Source organism: Prionailurus viverrinus, chromosome D1 (assembly GCF_022837055.1).
Source record: "Prionailurus viverrinus isolate Anna chromosome D1, UM_Priviv_1.0, whole genome shotgun sequence".
In the NCBI taxonomy this organism is placed as follows: Eukaryota; Metazoa; Chordata; class Mammalia; order Carnivora; family Felidae; genus Prionailurus; species Prionailurus viverrinus.
Genome location: NC_062570.1, coordinates 39,677,640 through 39,692,192, shown reverse-complemented (window position 1 = coordinate 39,692,192; position 14,553 = coordinate 39,677,640). Strand labels below are relative to the sequence as shown.

General features: G+C 40.7%; 1 protein-coding gene across 2 annotated transcripts in view; it reads left to right on the top strand.

Moving 5' to 3' along the window:
- The window catches only part of HEPHL1 (hephaestin like 1), an 81,907-nt gene that overhangs the window by 32,893 nt on the left and 34,461 nt on the right, over positions 1 to 14,553 (top strand). For both annotated transcript variants that reach the window (XR_007144940.1, XM_047823894.1), the window contains exons 9-11: positions 1,331 to 1,542; positions 7,716 to 7,866; positions 10,960 to 11,172. Coding sequence is in view for 1 of the 2 variants with exons in the window: in XM_047823894.1 (XP_047679850.1) it covers positions 1,331 to 1,542; positions 7,716 to 7,866; positions 10,960 to 11,172 (576 nt within the window). In the remaining variant the exon portion in view is untranslated. The remainder of the gene's footprint in view (positions 1 to 1,330; positions 1,543 to 7,715; positions 7,867 to 10,959; positions 11,173 to 14,553) is intronic.

The following is a 14,553-nucleotide window of genomic DNA, read 5'->3' as shown; positions in this document are numbered from 1 at the left end:
GAGGTAATAGAGACTCTACATATAAGAAAGGCAGTTTCTGCCCAGTGGCTGCAGGAACTATCTTCCACTCATGATATTGCTCTTGGGAAACTCCTGATATCTTTGGAAGCCTTCCCCATTCTGGCAACAGACATCATGAGTTCTGGGATACTTCTTTGTGCCCAATGATGGGGCTAGGCCCAGTCCAGAGCAGGTGTGAGGTGATGGGGAGGGAACAGAGAAGGAAGGAATGGAGGGAGAATTCCCCCTCCTCAGACCCATCATCACTCTCCCCACCTGGAGCATCATCTCTTGTACCTGCACTTCCTTGGTCAAATGGTCACAAACACTGTGTGTGTGTGTGTGTGTGTGTGTGTGCACCCAGAAAGAACACCGGTGATAGCCCAAATGTCTATATTTTCTATTGTTTAACTTAGCAAACTTATTGGGCACCTTTTTGCAAAACTCTGAACAATATGCAGAGAGTTTCTGACCTCAGTCTAGCTGGAGAGACTCAACGTGTTCATTTAGCAATATAGTATGCAGGTTGAGTGCAAAGTCTTGGGAACTAGACAGTGCTGAGTTTGAATCCCAGATCTGTCACTCGTCAGCCTTGTCACCTTGAGTATTCACCTACCTCCTCTATCTTATGATTATGTGGGGTTATTTTCTAGTTCAACCTTCTAGATTTCAAATTCTATTTTTTTAAAGATTTTTTTTTGCATTTCCTTTTTTTCGTGTTTATTTATTTTTGAGAGAGAGAGGTGGGGGGGGGGCGGGCAGAGAGAGAGAGAGGGAGACAGAATCCCAAGCAGGCTCCCTGCTGTCAGCACAGAGCCCTAGGTGCAGCTCCAGCTCACAAAGCTGTGAGATCATGACCTGAGCCGAAATCAAGAGTCAGACACTTAACCTACTGAGCCACCCAGGCACCTCAAGATTTCCAACTCTTTAAAGTGAGGTCTCTTGCTTAACTTTCTGGGATATCCTCGTAGTGCCAACTTTAATATATTCCACATACAGAGGCCCTCAATGGTATTTTATAGATTTACATTTAATTGTGAAATAGGCAACTGTCACTCTTTTAATATTTGCTAAACCTAGTATTTGAGTAAGAAATAACATCTATGAAGGCACTAAATGTAATCGCTGAAGAAGATCACCCTTTGATCCAAACTTCTGTCTCATAAAACATCGGACCGTGGCAGTGGTCTCCCCGGTAGCATACACACGTGGGAACAACTGTCCTTCTACAAAATACATCATCAGAGAGAGACCCAGGGCTGGAAGACCCAGTCCAACAAGTTTAATGTCGTTGGCTCTGGCTTTGAGTAACTTTCATTTACCTCCTCAGGATTTCTGAAACCAGGGGCACATGTTAAGCCGGGTGAAACCTTCACGTACAAATGGACGGTGCCTGAAAGTGTAAGCCCGACAGCCAGTGATCCCCCCTGTCTGACCTACCTTTACTTCTCAGCGGTTAAGCCAATCCAGGACACCAGCTCTGGCCTTGTGGGGCCCTTGCTAGTCTGTAAAAAGGGCGTTCTCAATGCTGATGGGACACAGGTAGGCCATCAAAGATCACCAAGTTCTTCTCAGGGTTGTATGTGGGAGACACCAGGAATATGGCTAGGGATTAAATAGTAATAAAGGGTCAGGTACAAAAAGCAGTGCTTCCTCCACCCTCTTAATGTCGATTTCTACATAATGAGTAATTTATTTTATTTTTTTGTAAATTTAAGATCTGAATTTAAATTTAATGTAATCTTAATGTGAAGTTAAGATCTAAAACTTACAGATGCCCACCCAGAAACCCGGGATTTCTGCTCGTTGCGGATGGGATTCAGTGGGTCCCTTTCCCTGTGCATTGTTTTGATTCTAGAATCTTCGGAGGTCCACATGGAATGTGAGTTGGGGCCCTTTCTTCTTGGACGAGGCTTCTCAGACTTGGCCACGTGGGGAACCTTTTAAACATCTTTTATTCAGGCACTCCAGACCAATTAAATCAGAACCTGCAGGGGCTCTCCAATGTGCAACCAAGGCTGAGAACCACTGTAACTCACCGCTGTAAGCCGAAAGTTAATCGTTAGGGTCGAAGGCACAAGGAAGCATGTAGATAAATTCTTACAAGTCCCACCTTTGAGGCTCCCCTGGTTGCACTGACTAGTGTGGCACAGCACAGCACTTCAAGCTATGTCCACATGATATTAAACACACTGATGAGAAGAGGCAAATCTAATCATGTAACCATTGTGGTTTACTTCACCAATCAGAAATAGCAAGACTATTTATTTAAATGGTATATTATATGATGTTTGGCATTGTAAGCACCCACTTCTGGACTCAATGGGATTTCTAGGTAGAGGACACAAAGTGTCTCGGTCCGCCTCAGACTTGTACTTCCCTGCACAAAGTTCCAACCCTAGAAATGTCTATTAGAGGCTGTGTCCCTGGCCCTCGGAATTGGCCCTCAGTAACGCACGTGCAATAAGACTGAATACAGTTGCACTGTACAACAAGAATCATATAGGGCAAAGCAGAATGACTATCCCTATTTTTTAACTAAGATGTTTATTTATTTATTTGGAGAGACAGAGAGAGAGCATGCATGCGTGCACAAGCGGGGGAGGGGCAGAGAGAGAGGGAGAGAGCGAATCTCAAGCAGGCTCCGCGTTCAGCACGGAGCCCAAAACGGGGCTCGCTCTCACAACCGTGAGATCATGACCCGAGCTGAAATCAAGAGTTGGCAGTTTAACCGAGTAAGCCACCCAGTGCCCTAACGATCCCTATTTTAAAGCCGAAGAAACTGAGGCTCAGAGACAGTGAGTGACATCCCAAGAGACACCGCTAGTAAGTAGTGAAACTCGGCAGTAGAACACGGGACTTTGAGCTTCCAACTTTGTTTTTGTTTTTGTTTTTTCCAAGACACCACCCTGCTACCTCTAGCTTAATACCTGAGCCCAGGAAATTGAGTGCCAAAAAACTTGTGTAAGGAGGCCCTGATTTTCCCCCAACTGCATCTATTTAATGGTGGCTTGAACGCTTGCTAGAAGCACCTTATGGTACGTGGGGGGTTGTTGCCTGAGCCAAGCACCATTCGTGGCCAATCCATTTCCACCAAGTTCATGAAAAAATTAACCGTAACCCGAAATACTCCCTACTTGGGATTTGGCCGAGCGAGGAATCCATTTGGCCAGACAGAAAGTTATTTTCAACGCAAAAAATACTTAGGAAACACATACTGAACCAGGCCCTCTATAGGTAAAAGCTTACGTCTCTCCTACGTAGGTAGGTAGAGAACATAAAAGGTGTTTTCATCTCTTTCCAGTAAATTCTCCCAGAGGTGAATGGTTGTCACAGAATCTAACCAGGTGCTATAGGGCCCTTTCTAACATTTATGACCTTCTGCAACAGCTACTTAAACTCCCTGTTTGTCTATCCAGCCATTTATACCGCCCTTATATTTTTTTATTTTGAATAATTCAGTTTCATATTTATGTAAAAGTTGCAAAGAAAAAAAAACCCACAAAGAATTCCCATATATCCTTCGCTCAGATTGCCCAAATGTAAACATTTTATCTCATTTGCTTTCTTAGCCTTCTCTTTATTTTTCTGAGTTTTGTTCCCCTAAACTATTTGAGGTAGGTTATAGACATGACGTCTCTTCAATGTGTTTCCTAAAAGCAAGGTCACTTTCGGACATAAACACAATGTAATTATCCAAGTCAGGAAATTAACCTTGATACTGTACTATTATCAAAGCTGAGTACCCTTTAAAATTTTTCTGTCTTTATCCTTTATAATAAAAGGAAAACATGTTTTTCCTCGACCAGGCTCTGGTCTACATCATGCATCATCTCTTCAAGCCCCTCTTTCTCCTGTGATCCGTTTCATCACAGGGAAGCAAGTGTGACTTTTTTTTTTCTTTAAAAAAAATTTTTTTAATGTTTATTTTTAAGAGAGAGAGAGAGAGAGAGAGAGAGAGAGAGAGAGAGAGTGTGAGTTGGGGACGTGCAGAGAGAGAGGGAGACACAGAACTCAAAGCAGGCCCCAGGCTCCGAACTGTCAGCACAGAGCCTGACACAGGGCTCGAACTCACAGACTCACGGACCGTGCGATCATGACCGGAGCCAAAGTCGGTCGCCCAACCGACTGAGCCACCCAGGCGCCCCACAAGTGTGACTTTTCTAAAATGCAAACAAGATCACGTAATATCCATGTTAAACACCCTCCAGTGACTTCCTATCACGCTTGGAATAAAAATCTACACTTCTTAGCCTAGACCTATGTCCCCCGGCCTCCAACTCCTTTGATGTATCTCACACACACCCTCATGCCTACTTATACTCCATCCACATAAGCCTTCCTGTTCCTTGAACAGGCCAAGCTTATCCTTGGCTTAGGGCCTCCTTACTAGGCTCCTTCTGCCTGACATGCCTTCTTCTGACCTTTGTGTGGCTGGCTCTTCCTGTCACCTCCTTAGAAAAGTCTTCCCTGATCACCAAGCTAAAGTCATATGCTGTTACATGACCCGATTTTAATAGCACTTACCACCAGGGGACATTTTCTTTGTTTACTTTTGATGTGTTATAGAACGTTTCTCCTCACAAGAATGTGAGTACCATGGAGCAGGAGACTTGTCTGTCTTATCTTCCTTTCCCAGAACAATGCCTGGTGCATTGTTGACACTCGACCAATATTATGGTTGATGAATGAAATACAGGGTAAGCATTCTTATCTTCAAAGTCATTATTAAGAAGTTTAGTTAACAGAAAGGGCCACATTACACACACACTCAAACACTCCATGTGTGGCCTGCAAATAGACACTAAAAATTCCAGGACAAGCTTATTTGCCAAACTCCCCACATCCACGTTTTAAACACTCAGAGTTGTGTGAAGGACCATGGTTCAGACATGCCAGCTTCCCTACTGCTGTGGGAACCTAAAACATAGTGATGTTAAGTGCTTTTCACAGAATAGCTTTGTGCTGCAGAAGCTAGCCATCACTCAGGTACATTCCATGCACGAGTGCAGGTTGGATTAATCCAAGTTCTCCAAAGAAACAGAACCATAAGGATGTGTATGCAGACAGAAGCAGACTTATTATAAGGAGTTTGCTCACATGATTATAGGGGTTGACAAGTTCCAGGACCTGCAGGGAGAGTCGGCAAGCAAGAGACCCAGGAGACACAAAAGTCCAGAGGGCTCAAAGCCTTTGGAAGAGCCTCTGTTTGAGTTTGAGTCTGAAGGCAGATAAAAGTCAATGTTCCACTTCAAAGACAGGAAGAATTCTCTTTTACTTGTGGGAGGGTCAGATTTTTTTGTTGTATTGAGTCTTTCAACTGATTGGATGTGGCCCACCCATATTGGAGAGGGCGATGTGCTTTGCTCGTCTACCATTTAAATATTTGCTCATCTACCATTTAAATGTTAATCTCATCCAAATACACCTTCATAGAAATACCCAGAATAATGCTTGGCCTAATATTTGGGCACCTATGGCCCAGTCAGGTTGACACATAAAATCAACCTTCACGTGGGTTATCACCATGTGGTATCACCTACTTTCTAACCTTTTCCTGGGTTAATTTCCCACCCTCATAGACCTAGTTACCTTCCAACTGACTCTCAGGTGATGAGTTTCTTCCACTCAATGCCTTTCAGTCATTCCTTCTTGTCTTATGGACAGTTGTAATTGCAGCTAATAGTCACAATTAACATTGAACACTTAGTATCTGCCAGATGTTGTCTTGAGTGCTTTACCTATATTATCTATTTTAACCTTCACACACACACACACACACACACAACCCCAGGAAGTGGAGACTACTCTTATTCTCATTTTTCAAATGAAGGAATTAGAGCTTAGAGAGAATAAATCACTTGCCCCAGTTTTCACAATGGATGTGCAGAATAACATTAGCACCCATAGCCCATAATCTTTTAAAATATCTTTGACCTCTTATTTCTCTCCAATTCTTCATATTTTCCTTTAAATATTGCAAGCCTACATCATTTCTTTTCATATCCCATGATCGTAAACTACTGCCTGCTAAAACACCATGTGATAAAAGCAGTAGGTGCATATAAGATATGGTGTGAGAATAAAGCAAAGGGCACCCACATCTCTGATGATGCATTAGGAAAGCATCACAGAGGTGGGACAGCTAAACTGGCTCTTGAGGTTGGATCGGAGTGGCATACCTTTAAGTTGAAGGGATGCATGCACGAAGGACAGAGGCCTACGGAACACAGCAAGTTCAGATCGCTGCAAGGGGCTTGGCCTCACTTTGGTCAAAGTGCCAAGAGGGAAGGGCTAAGAGCAGGTAAGCAAGAACGAGATCACTGTGAGTTTAGACTGTATTGTCCAGTTTCAGAAGGAGAGAGATGTGATCTGTGGCAGTTCTGGGGATTCCTCCAGAGCAGGCAGTGGGTTAAAGGGTGAGTTGGAGGGGAGTACATTAGACATAGGAAGATGGTTGAGGGACATAAAATACAGTCACCTCTCTGGTTCAGCTTTAAAGAAAAGCATATTTCGGCAATGCAGGATGTTGTGTGTTGCGTGACATGCTCGGACAGATAGATTAGGAATATACACAGTGGGAAGTAATCCATGGTGCCCTCCATTTCAACTTACATTAACATAATTTAGCAAAGTCTGATGGGTTATGTGAATTCATTATTTCACTCAAAAACATGTAGAGTGCCTGCTTTTCCAGACATTATTTTATTTTTATTTTATTTTATTTCATTTCATTTTATTTTATTTTATTTTATTTTATTTTATAAGTTTATTTATTTTGAGAGACAGATGATGCAGGGGAGGGGCAGAGAGAAAGGGAAACAGAGAATCCCAAGCAGGCTGCATGCTGTCAGCACAGAGCCCAACACAGGGCTTGAACTCATGAACCACAAGATCATGGCCCAAGCCAAAACCAAGAGTGGAATGCTTAACCAGCTGAACCATCCAGGCTTCTCTCTAGGCATTTTTTTAAAAGCCGGGGACACAGAGAGGAACCCAAAACTTCCCTACTCTCACAAAGCTACAATGCAATGGGACAACACTAAAAAAATGTAAGTTCACAAATGAAATATAATTGCAGGTGGAGTTAAGTACTATAAAGAAGAGTGAGTTGGGGGTAAGTGAGGTGAGTTTGCAGGCAGGGTGGATGGTAGGTGACTGTTTTAGACAGGGTGGTCAGGAAAGGGTACTCGAGGAGGTGACATTCGTGCAGAGAACTGAATGGAGTAAGGGAGTGAGCCAGGAAAGACCCGGGAGAACCTTCTAGGCAATGGGAACAGCACATGAAAAGTCCCTGAGGCAGGAGTGAAGTTGGTGTGTTCACAGAAGAGCAAAAGGCCAGGGTGGCTGGAGTAAATGAGGGGTGAGTACAAGGAAATGAAGTCAGAGAGAGAGACAGCCCATGGAAGCCCTGGGAAGGAGAATAAGATAGTGATGACCAGACTGAAAATAGGAGTCCCACAGTGTAGGGAAGCTTCTGAGCAAGGACCTATTTCCTCTGAGCAGATCTCATGGGGAGGGATAAGGATATAAACAGAAAGATGAAACGTTAGGGTATAAAATGAATGGATCAGAATCATGCTCAGAATCCTGATTTACAAAATGACCCAACTCACGTTGGTCCTAATTTATTTGTGTTCACGTTGAAAGTGAAGTAGAGATTAGAATTCCTCCAAGCTGTACTTTTTATACAGTTATGTTCTTCTTCTCTTTAGAGAGGAATCGACAAGGAATTTTATCTACTATTTACAGTCTTTGATGAGAATCTGAGCAGGTATCTTGATGAAAACATTCAGAGGTTTACATGGCGTCCCTTCAGTGTTGACAAAGAAGACAAAGATTTTGTGAAGTCCAACCGAATGCATGGTATGAAAAGTGTCTTTCTCTTCTGTAAGGATTTGAAGTGAAAATATTTGGAATGTTTTAACTATCTTGATTTTGGTTTCTTGGACATTGTTCTTGGTCAAGAGTAAATTGTTTCATGACTTCATCTCACAAGGTCTGGTGAAACCTCCTACCTCCCAGGGACGTTGTGCAACTTAATTAATACTTCTGAAATACTTCATCAGCTTTAGATGAAGCAACACAAAATATGAATCAGCAAAGACTGCAGTACCTTATAAATGTAGAAAATGACTGACAAAATGCCCTCCCTTGGGTTCGTAATAACATCATTGAGGCTCATAATCCAAGTGATAATTGGAGATAATCATTAAACAACAAAGTGTCTCTTATCAAGTTGCATGAAGAACTGTCTAAACTGATAATGTGTAAAATACTAGCGAATTCCCATCCCAGATCTTATTTAAAAGGAATTACTTAATTCTCCTTCTCTTTCTTATATCAGTTGTAACCGTGGCAAACCACCTCATAATTGGCGTGACTAACACAGGAGTCTCGTTAGTCTTAGGCACACTACCCTAGATGGCAGAATAGTGAGCGAGAGCCCAATCCCAAATAACTATGAGAGCGTGCAGTCAAAAAGGAGCTGAAAGCAAGCATTGTAAGATAACACGTGCTAAATTGCTTGTTTTAGGACCAAGGATAACATCTATTTATTGTTTTCAAAACATTATAGGAGAATAACAGAATAGACCCTAATCTCCTTTCCCCACAAGGAGGTCAAGAAAATCCAAGGTTCCAAGTGACCCACAGCAACCAGCTCACAGACTCCTATGGTCCTGGATACTCCATGCCAACAGTCTCCTCTTGGACCAATGGAAAGCATAGAGTAACGCATTTTCAATACCATTTTCTACAAAATGTTTGTTATAACTGAATCATGAAATTTGTTTCCCACCCTCCTAGCAGTCAAAAAAATAAAAATAAAAAAGAAGAAGAAGAAAGTAGAATGAGGAAACATAGCAATTCCTTAGTGGAGAAGCTAAGTCGCAAAAGAAACTTATCCTAAGAGAGGCCCTTCGGATAAAGGATAAAGAGAAAAGATAAAACAACCCAACAGACCACATCACATCCAGCTGCATCCTGATTTGGCAATGTAATATACACTTTCATATTTTCGACATGGAGAGTATGTCATCTTTAAAACAAAATGCAAGGAAAACAATGTATTTCAATTTAAATTTTACATTGATTATGAATTAAATTCCATCTCCAGTCTTGCTTGCATGGAGTATGAGAGAAAATGATGGCAACAATACCAAAGAAAAAGTGCCTCTCGAGTTACCCAGTGCCTTGCATTACACCTATTATGTGGTCTATATGAAAAGATGTGGACCTCCTTTCCTAGAGGGCATCCTCAACGGCTTGTGAGCTATCCTCGGGGGTCTTTTCTGATGAAAAAGAGGCATACCTACAGTAGTTCTTGGGTTAGTCAACAAATATCATCTGGGTTAGGGGACAAGTCTACACGAGAAGGCAGAACAGTATAACTTCTTTACCAGACCTTACCATGGGCTTTGACTACCTTTATCTGACACTATAACCAGCAGTGACATCATTCTTTCAATAAGTTTTTAGAGTACTGTTAAACAAGCAAACAAAGGTGTTTGTTGAATGCATGAATGAATGTTCCAGAAAGAGAGAATTTAAACTAGAGTTCCAAGGCAAGAGAAGATTCTCTATGGGCCAGTCAAGGACTAAATCATTAGTACCCCAATTTACAATATCACTTTAACATTCAATGGGCAGGATTTACATAATTTATTTGCAAAGGTATTATCAAAGATTTTTTTTCAGAAAATGCAATGTTCTCAAAGCATCCTTCTTAGAGTTTCTGCTAACAATCTCAGATATTTGAGTAAAATTACCAAGCACCATTGGTTCTGCAGACACAGAAATAAAAAGCAATTTTATCTGGCAATGGGATTATAACAGAAGGTCACTTATGTGTGTGATAGTTGTTCTTTCCTACTATGGGCATTAGTAAGAAGTGGGAGAGGATAGAATCTTTATCTCTCTACGGGGCATCACGCATAAGACATGTGTAGTCACCCCTCAAACAGTACTATTCAGTTAATGCATTCATCCCACACAGAGTGGGGTTCATCCCACACAGATGTGGTTTCTAAATTCTTTTCAAGACACTGCTCCAGGGAGCCACTATCAATGGATTGAGATTGATATAAAAGAGAAAAACACTTTTCACTTCTGGAGATTCAGAAGGTCTTCATATCTAAGTAACCATTATTCAAAGTTCCTTCAGTTATTTTACTGAGGCAGGGAAATAAAACTTACCAAAAGGCAAAATTATTTAATCAAAGGCTAGCCTCTTATAGACTTCGCGTCCTTCTCCCTCCCCCCCTCAAAACAATCCCTCTTCACTGACCAGACGTGCAAATACAATTGCACAAAAATCAATTGCAAATCTTTCAAATGACGCCAGTTCCATGAAATCAGTAATGAGATGTCTGATAACTTCTGGAATCAAATGTAAATCCATTGGTAAATGAAGATCTGATGAAATTAAGTGAATTAATGACCGAAGAAGAGACACTTAAGGGAGATAACAGAATAAGAACCTCAAAAGAAAGTGATTTTCAAATCATGAGTTTGGGGGAAAATGGCAAAGTCCATAAATATTTTCACAAGGACGATGCTCTTTATAATCTGCAAAACTAAAATGTGAGATGAAGGATATTGTATTACACTGTCAAACAATTTTGTCAGAAAAACTTATGCCAGAAAACAACCTGATTTGTTCCTTATTGATTCTTAGGGTTTGTGCCCTTGTGTGTACATTGTTATACATAATATTTTCACAATTTTAGTATATTTTCATTATTCATTGTTCCTCTTAGTCTCCATTTTGGATTGAGTCACTGTGTGACTTTTCTCTAGTGTGTTTACTCTCTGGTAGTAAGGATCTTTTATAAATAGTTTGAACTTGAGCAATTGAACAGACTGCCCCCACACACTGATGATCTTGTACTAAAATGGTGTGTTTTCTGTATCTATAAAATCGTACTGGGCCCTGACTATCTTTTTCCTTTCATTTAGCTATTAATGGCTATATGTATGGCAACCAGCCAGGCCTAAGCATGTGCAAAAAGGATAGAGTTTCCTGGCATATGATTGGAATGGGCACTGACACTGATATGCACGGAGTTTATTTTCAAGGGAACACCATCCACCTACGAGGAACTCATCGTGACACCCTGGCCCTGTTTCCCCATACCTCCACAACGGTGTTCATGCAGCCAGACCATGCAGGTAAACTCGGCAGGGCCACCGCAGGTGACCAAATTACTGTCTTCAGGCATATACCCTTAGCGTCCTCCCCTGGAATAAACTGGTTGAATTTGGGCACTTCAGAGGATGTAGCAAGACATACAGTCTTGGTTACAATCAGATAATCCTAACTATTTTATTCCAAACACACAGTACAAAGGACAGAGGAGAAGCATCTAAAACGACATAAAGCATCTAAAATGACACAAACAAGAAGTCCCCTAAATGACCTTGCCACACAAATCTTAGGAGAATGCTCTTGATTCATTCCTAGGAATGATTCAGCCCCAAGAAAGAGGGTATTTCTTGTTCTCCTGAAGCACAGACATTTTAGTTGCTGCTCTGAAGCATCTACCAGGTATAGACAGCCCAGTGGATGCTTCCAGGTGATAGACATGACCTTCTTTAGAGACTGATAAGTTACTTGGAGACTTCTCCATTTTCATTCTGTTGGGCACCATTAGTTTCCCTGGAGGGTAAGCTGCACTGGGTCAGAAGTCCACCGAGGGCCCATTGAAGGGCCAGTACTCATCCCTTCTCTTAGACATTTCCAAGCTAATTGGATAATTGGGGCATTTTTATAAAAGATTCAGAGCAACACATGGCTCGTTTGAAAAATAAGATAGCCAGTGCCATGGGCATTCAAAATGTTTCTCCAACCCAACTTTTTCATTAGTCTTAAAACGAAACCAATATACTACCCAAGATGAGTACTTGTTGGCTCTGTCCTCTTTATGAATTAGTGTCTACTTTGCTTCGCACTAGAAGTACAGTTTAGATGCCTCTCAGTGTCATTGGTTAAACACTTAGGGCTTGTGCTTCAAAACTTTTGCCCAAGAACTGCCTGAAATTAGGAGTTCCATAACCCGTGCGTTATAGACTTTGAGTATTTAACCTTTCTACATTAGTATAATTGATCAGTTATGAATCACCCAAACCAAGGAATGCCTTGAGCACAATGATTTTTGTTTTTGTTTTTTAAATATGCTCTTCGCGACTGAAGATGGGAGAGGAGGGAAACAGCCAGATTTAATCCACAGAAATAGAAACTGGCATTCAAAGCTGCAGTTGGCTGCAATAATTTTAGAGACTTGGTTAATTATTCTAATGCTTTGGTATTACACATGTGCCCTAGGAGCTTCCAAAGTGCTTATGACAATGTTTTCCAGTTTATGTTTCGTGGTGAGTATAAATCTGTGACTGCTTAACAGCTTGGTCATTTGGCCAAAATATGAGTAGACCCTAGGCTTCGACTCAAATTTTTTTGTCTTTGTTCTTTTTTCTAAAAACCACTTTATTGAGATATGACTGATACATAAAAAGTTGTTGATATTTAATACATACAAATCAATGAGTTCGTTAGGCGTCTTGTCATGTCTGTTGGCCACCTATATGTCTTCTTTGGAGAAATGTCTATTCATGGACATTTTTTAATTGGATCATTTGTTTTTTGAGTATTGAGTTGTATCAGTTCATTATATTTTCTGGATACTAACCCTTTATTGGATATGTCATTTGCAAATATTTCTCTCATTCAATAGGTTGTCTTTTAGTTTTGTTGATTGCGTCTTTCACTGTGCAGAAACTTTTTATTGTAATGTAGTCCCAATAGTTTATTTTTGCTTCCCTCAGGAGACATATCTAGAAAAATGTTGCTATGGCCGATGTCAGAAAGATTACTGCCTGTGCTCTCTCTCCAAGAATTTTAATGGGTTCAGGTCTCACATTTAAGCCTTTAATCCATTTTGAATTTATTTTTGTGTATGGTGGAAGACAGTGGCCCAGTTTCATTCTTTTGCATGTAGCTGTACCAGTTTTCCCAACACCATCTGTTCAAGAGACTTTTTCCCATTGTATATTAATTCCTCCTTTGTTGAGGATTAATTGGCATGATTAATTGTTGAGGATAATTGATATAATTGATACAATTAATATAATTGTGGGTTCATTTCTGGGGCTTTCGTTCAATTCCATGATCTATGTGTCTATTTTTATGCCAGTACCATACTGTTTTAATTACTACTGGTTTGTAATACAACTTGAAATCTGGAATTGAGATCCCTCCAGTTTTTTCTTTTTCATGATTGCTTTGGCTTTTTGAGGTCTTTTGCGGTTTCATACAAATTTTAGGATCGTTCGTTCTTGTTTTGTGAAAAATGCTATTGGTATTTTGATGGAGATTACATTAAATGTGTAGATTGCTTTGGGTAGTACAGACATTTTAACAATATTTGTTCTTCCAACCCATGAGCATGGAATGTCTTTTCATCTCTTTGCGTCATCTTGAATTTCTTTCATCACTGTTTTATAGTTTTCAAGTACATGTCTTTCACCTTGTTAGTTAAGTTTAGTTCTAGATAGTTACTGTTTTGGGTGCAATCGTAAATGGGATTGTTTTCTTCATTTCCCTTTCTGCTGCTTCAATATCAGTGTGTAGAAATGCAACAGATTTCTTCACATTGATTTTGTATCCTGTGACTTTACTGAATTCATTTATCAGTTCTAGTAGTTTTTGGGTTTGCAAATTGTTTGCAAATTAAAACCACCATGAGATGTCACTTCACACCTGTCAGAATGGCTAAAATCAAAAACATAACAAACAATAGGTGTTGGTGAATGTATGGAGAAAAAGGAACTCTTGTGCACTGATGGTGGGATGCAAACTGGTGTAGACACTGTGGAAGACAGTCTGGAGGTTCCTCAAAAAATTAAAGCTAGAACTACTCTATGATCCAGGAATTGCACTACTGGGTGTTTACCGCCCCCCCCCCAAAACACACAATTCAACGGGATACATGCACCCTGATGTTTATTGCAGCATTATTTACAACAGCCAAACTATGGGAGCAGCCCAGGTGTTTATGAAAAGATGAATATAGAAAGAAGATGTGGACTTGTGCTTAGGGCTTGTGCTTGGAATGGAATATATGTACAATGGAATATTAGTCAGCCATAAAAAGAATGAAATCTTATCATCTGTAACAACAAGGATGGAACTAGACAGTATAAGGCTAAGAGAAACAAGTCAGAGAAAGACAAATACCATCTCATTTCACTCATATGTGGAACTTAAAAAACAGAACAAATAAAGGGGTTCTGGGTGGCTCGGTTAAACATCTGACTTCGGCTCAGGTCATGATCTCATGGATTGTGAGTTCGAGCCCTGTGTCAGGCTCTGTGCTGATAGCTCAGAGCCTGGAACCTGCTTTGGATTCTGTGTCTCCCTCTCTCTCTGCCCCTCCCCCGCTTGTGCTCTGTCTCTCTCTATCTCTCAAAACTGAATAAATGTAAAAAATAATAATAATAAAAAAAAGAAAACAAATGAGCAAAGGAAATAAAGAAAAGGAAAAGAGAGAGAGAGAG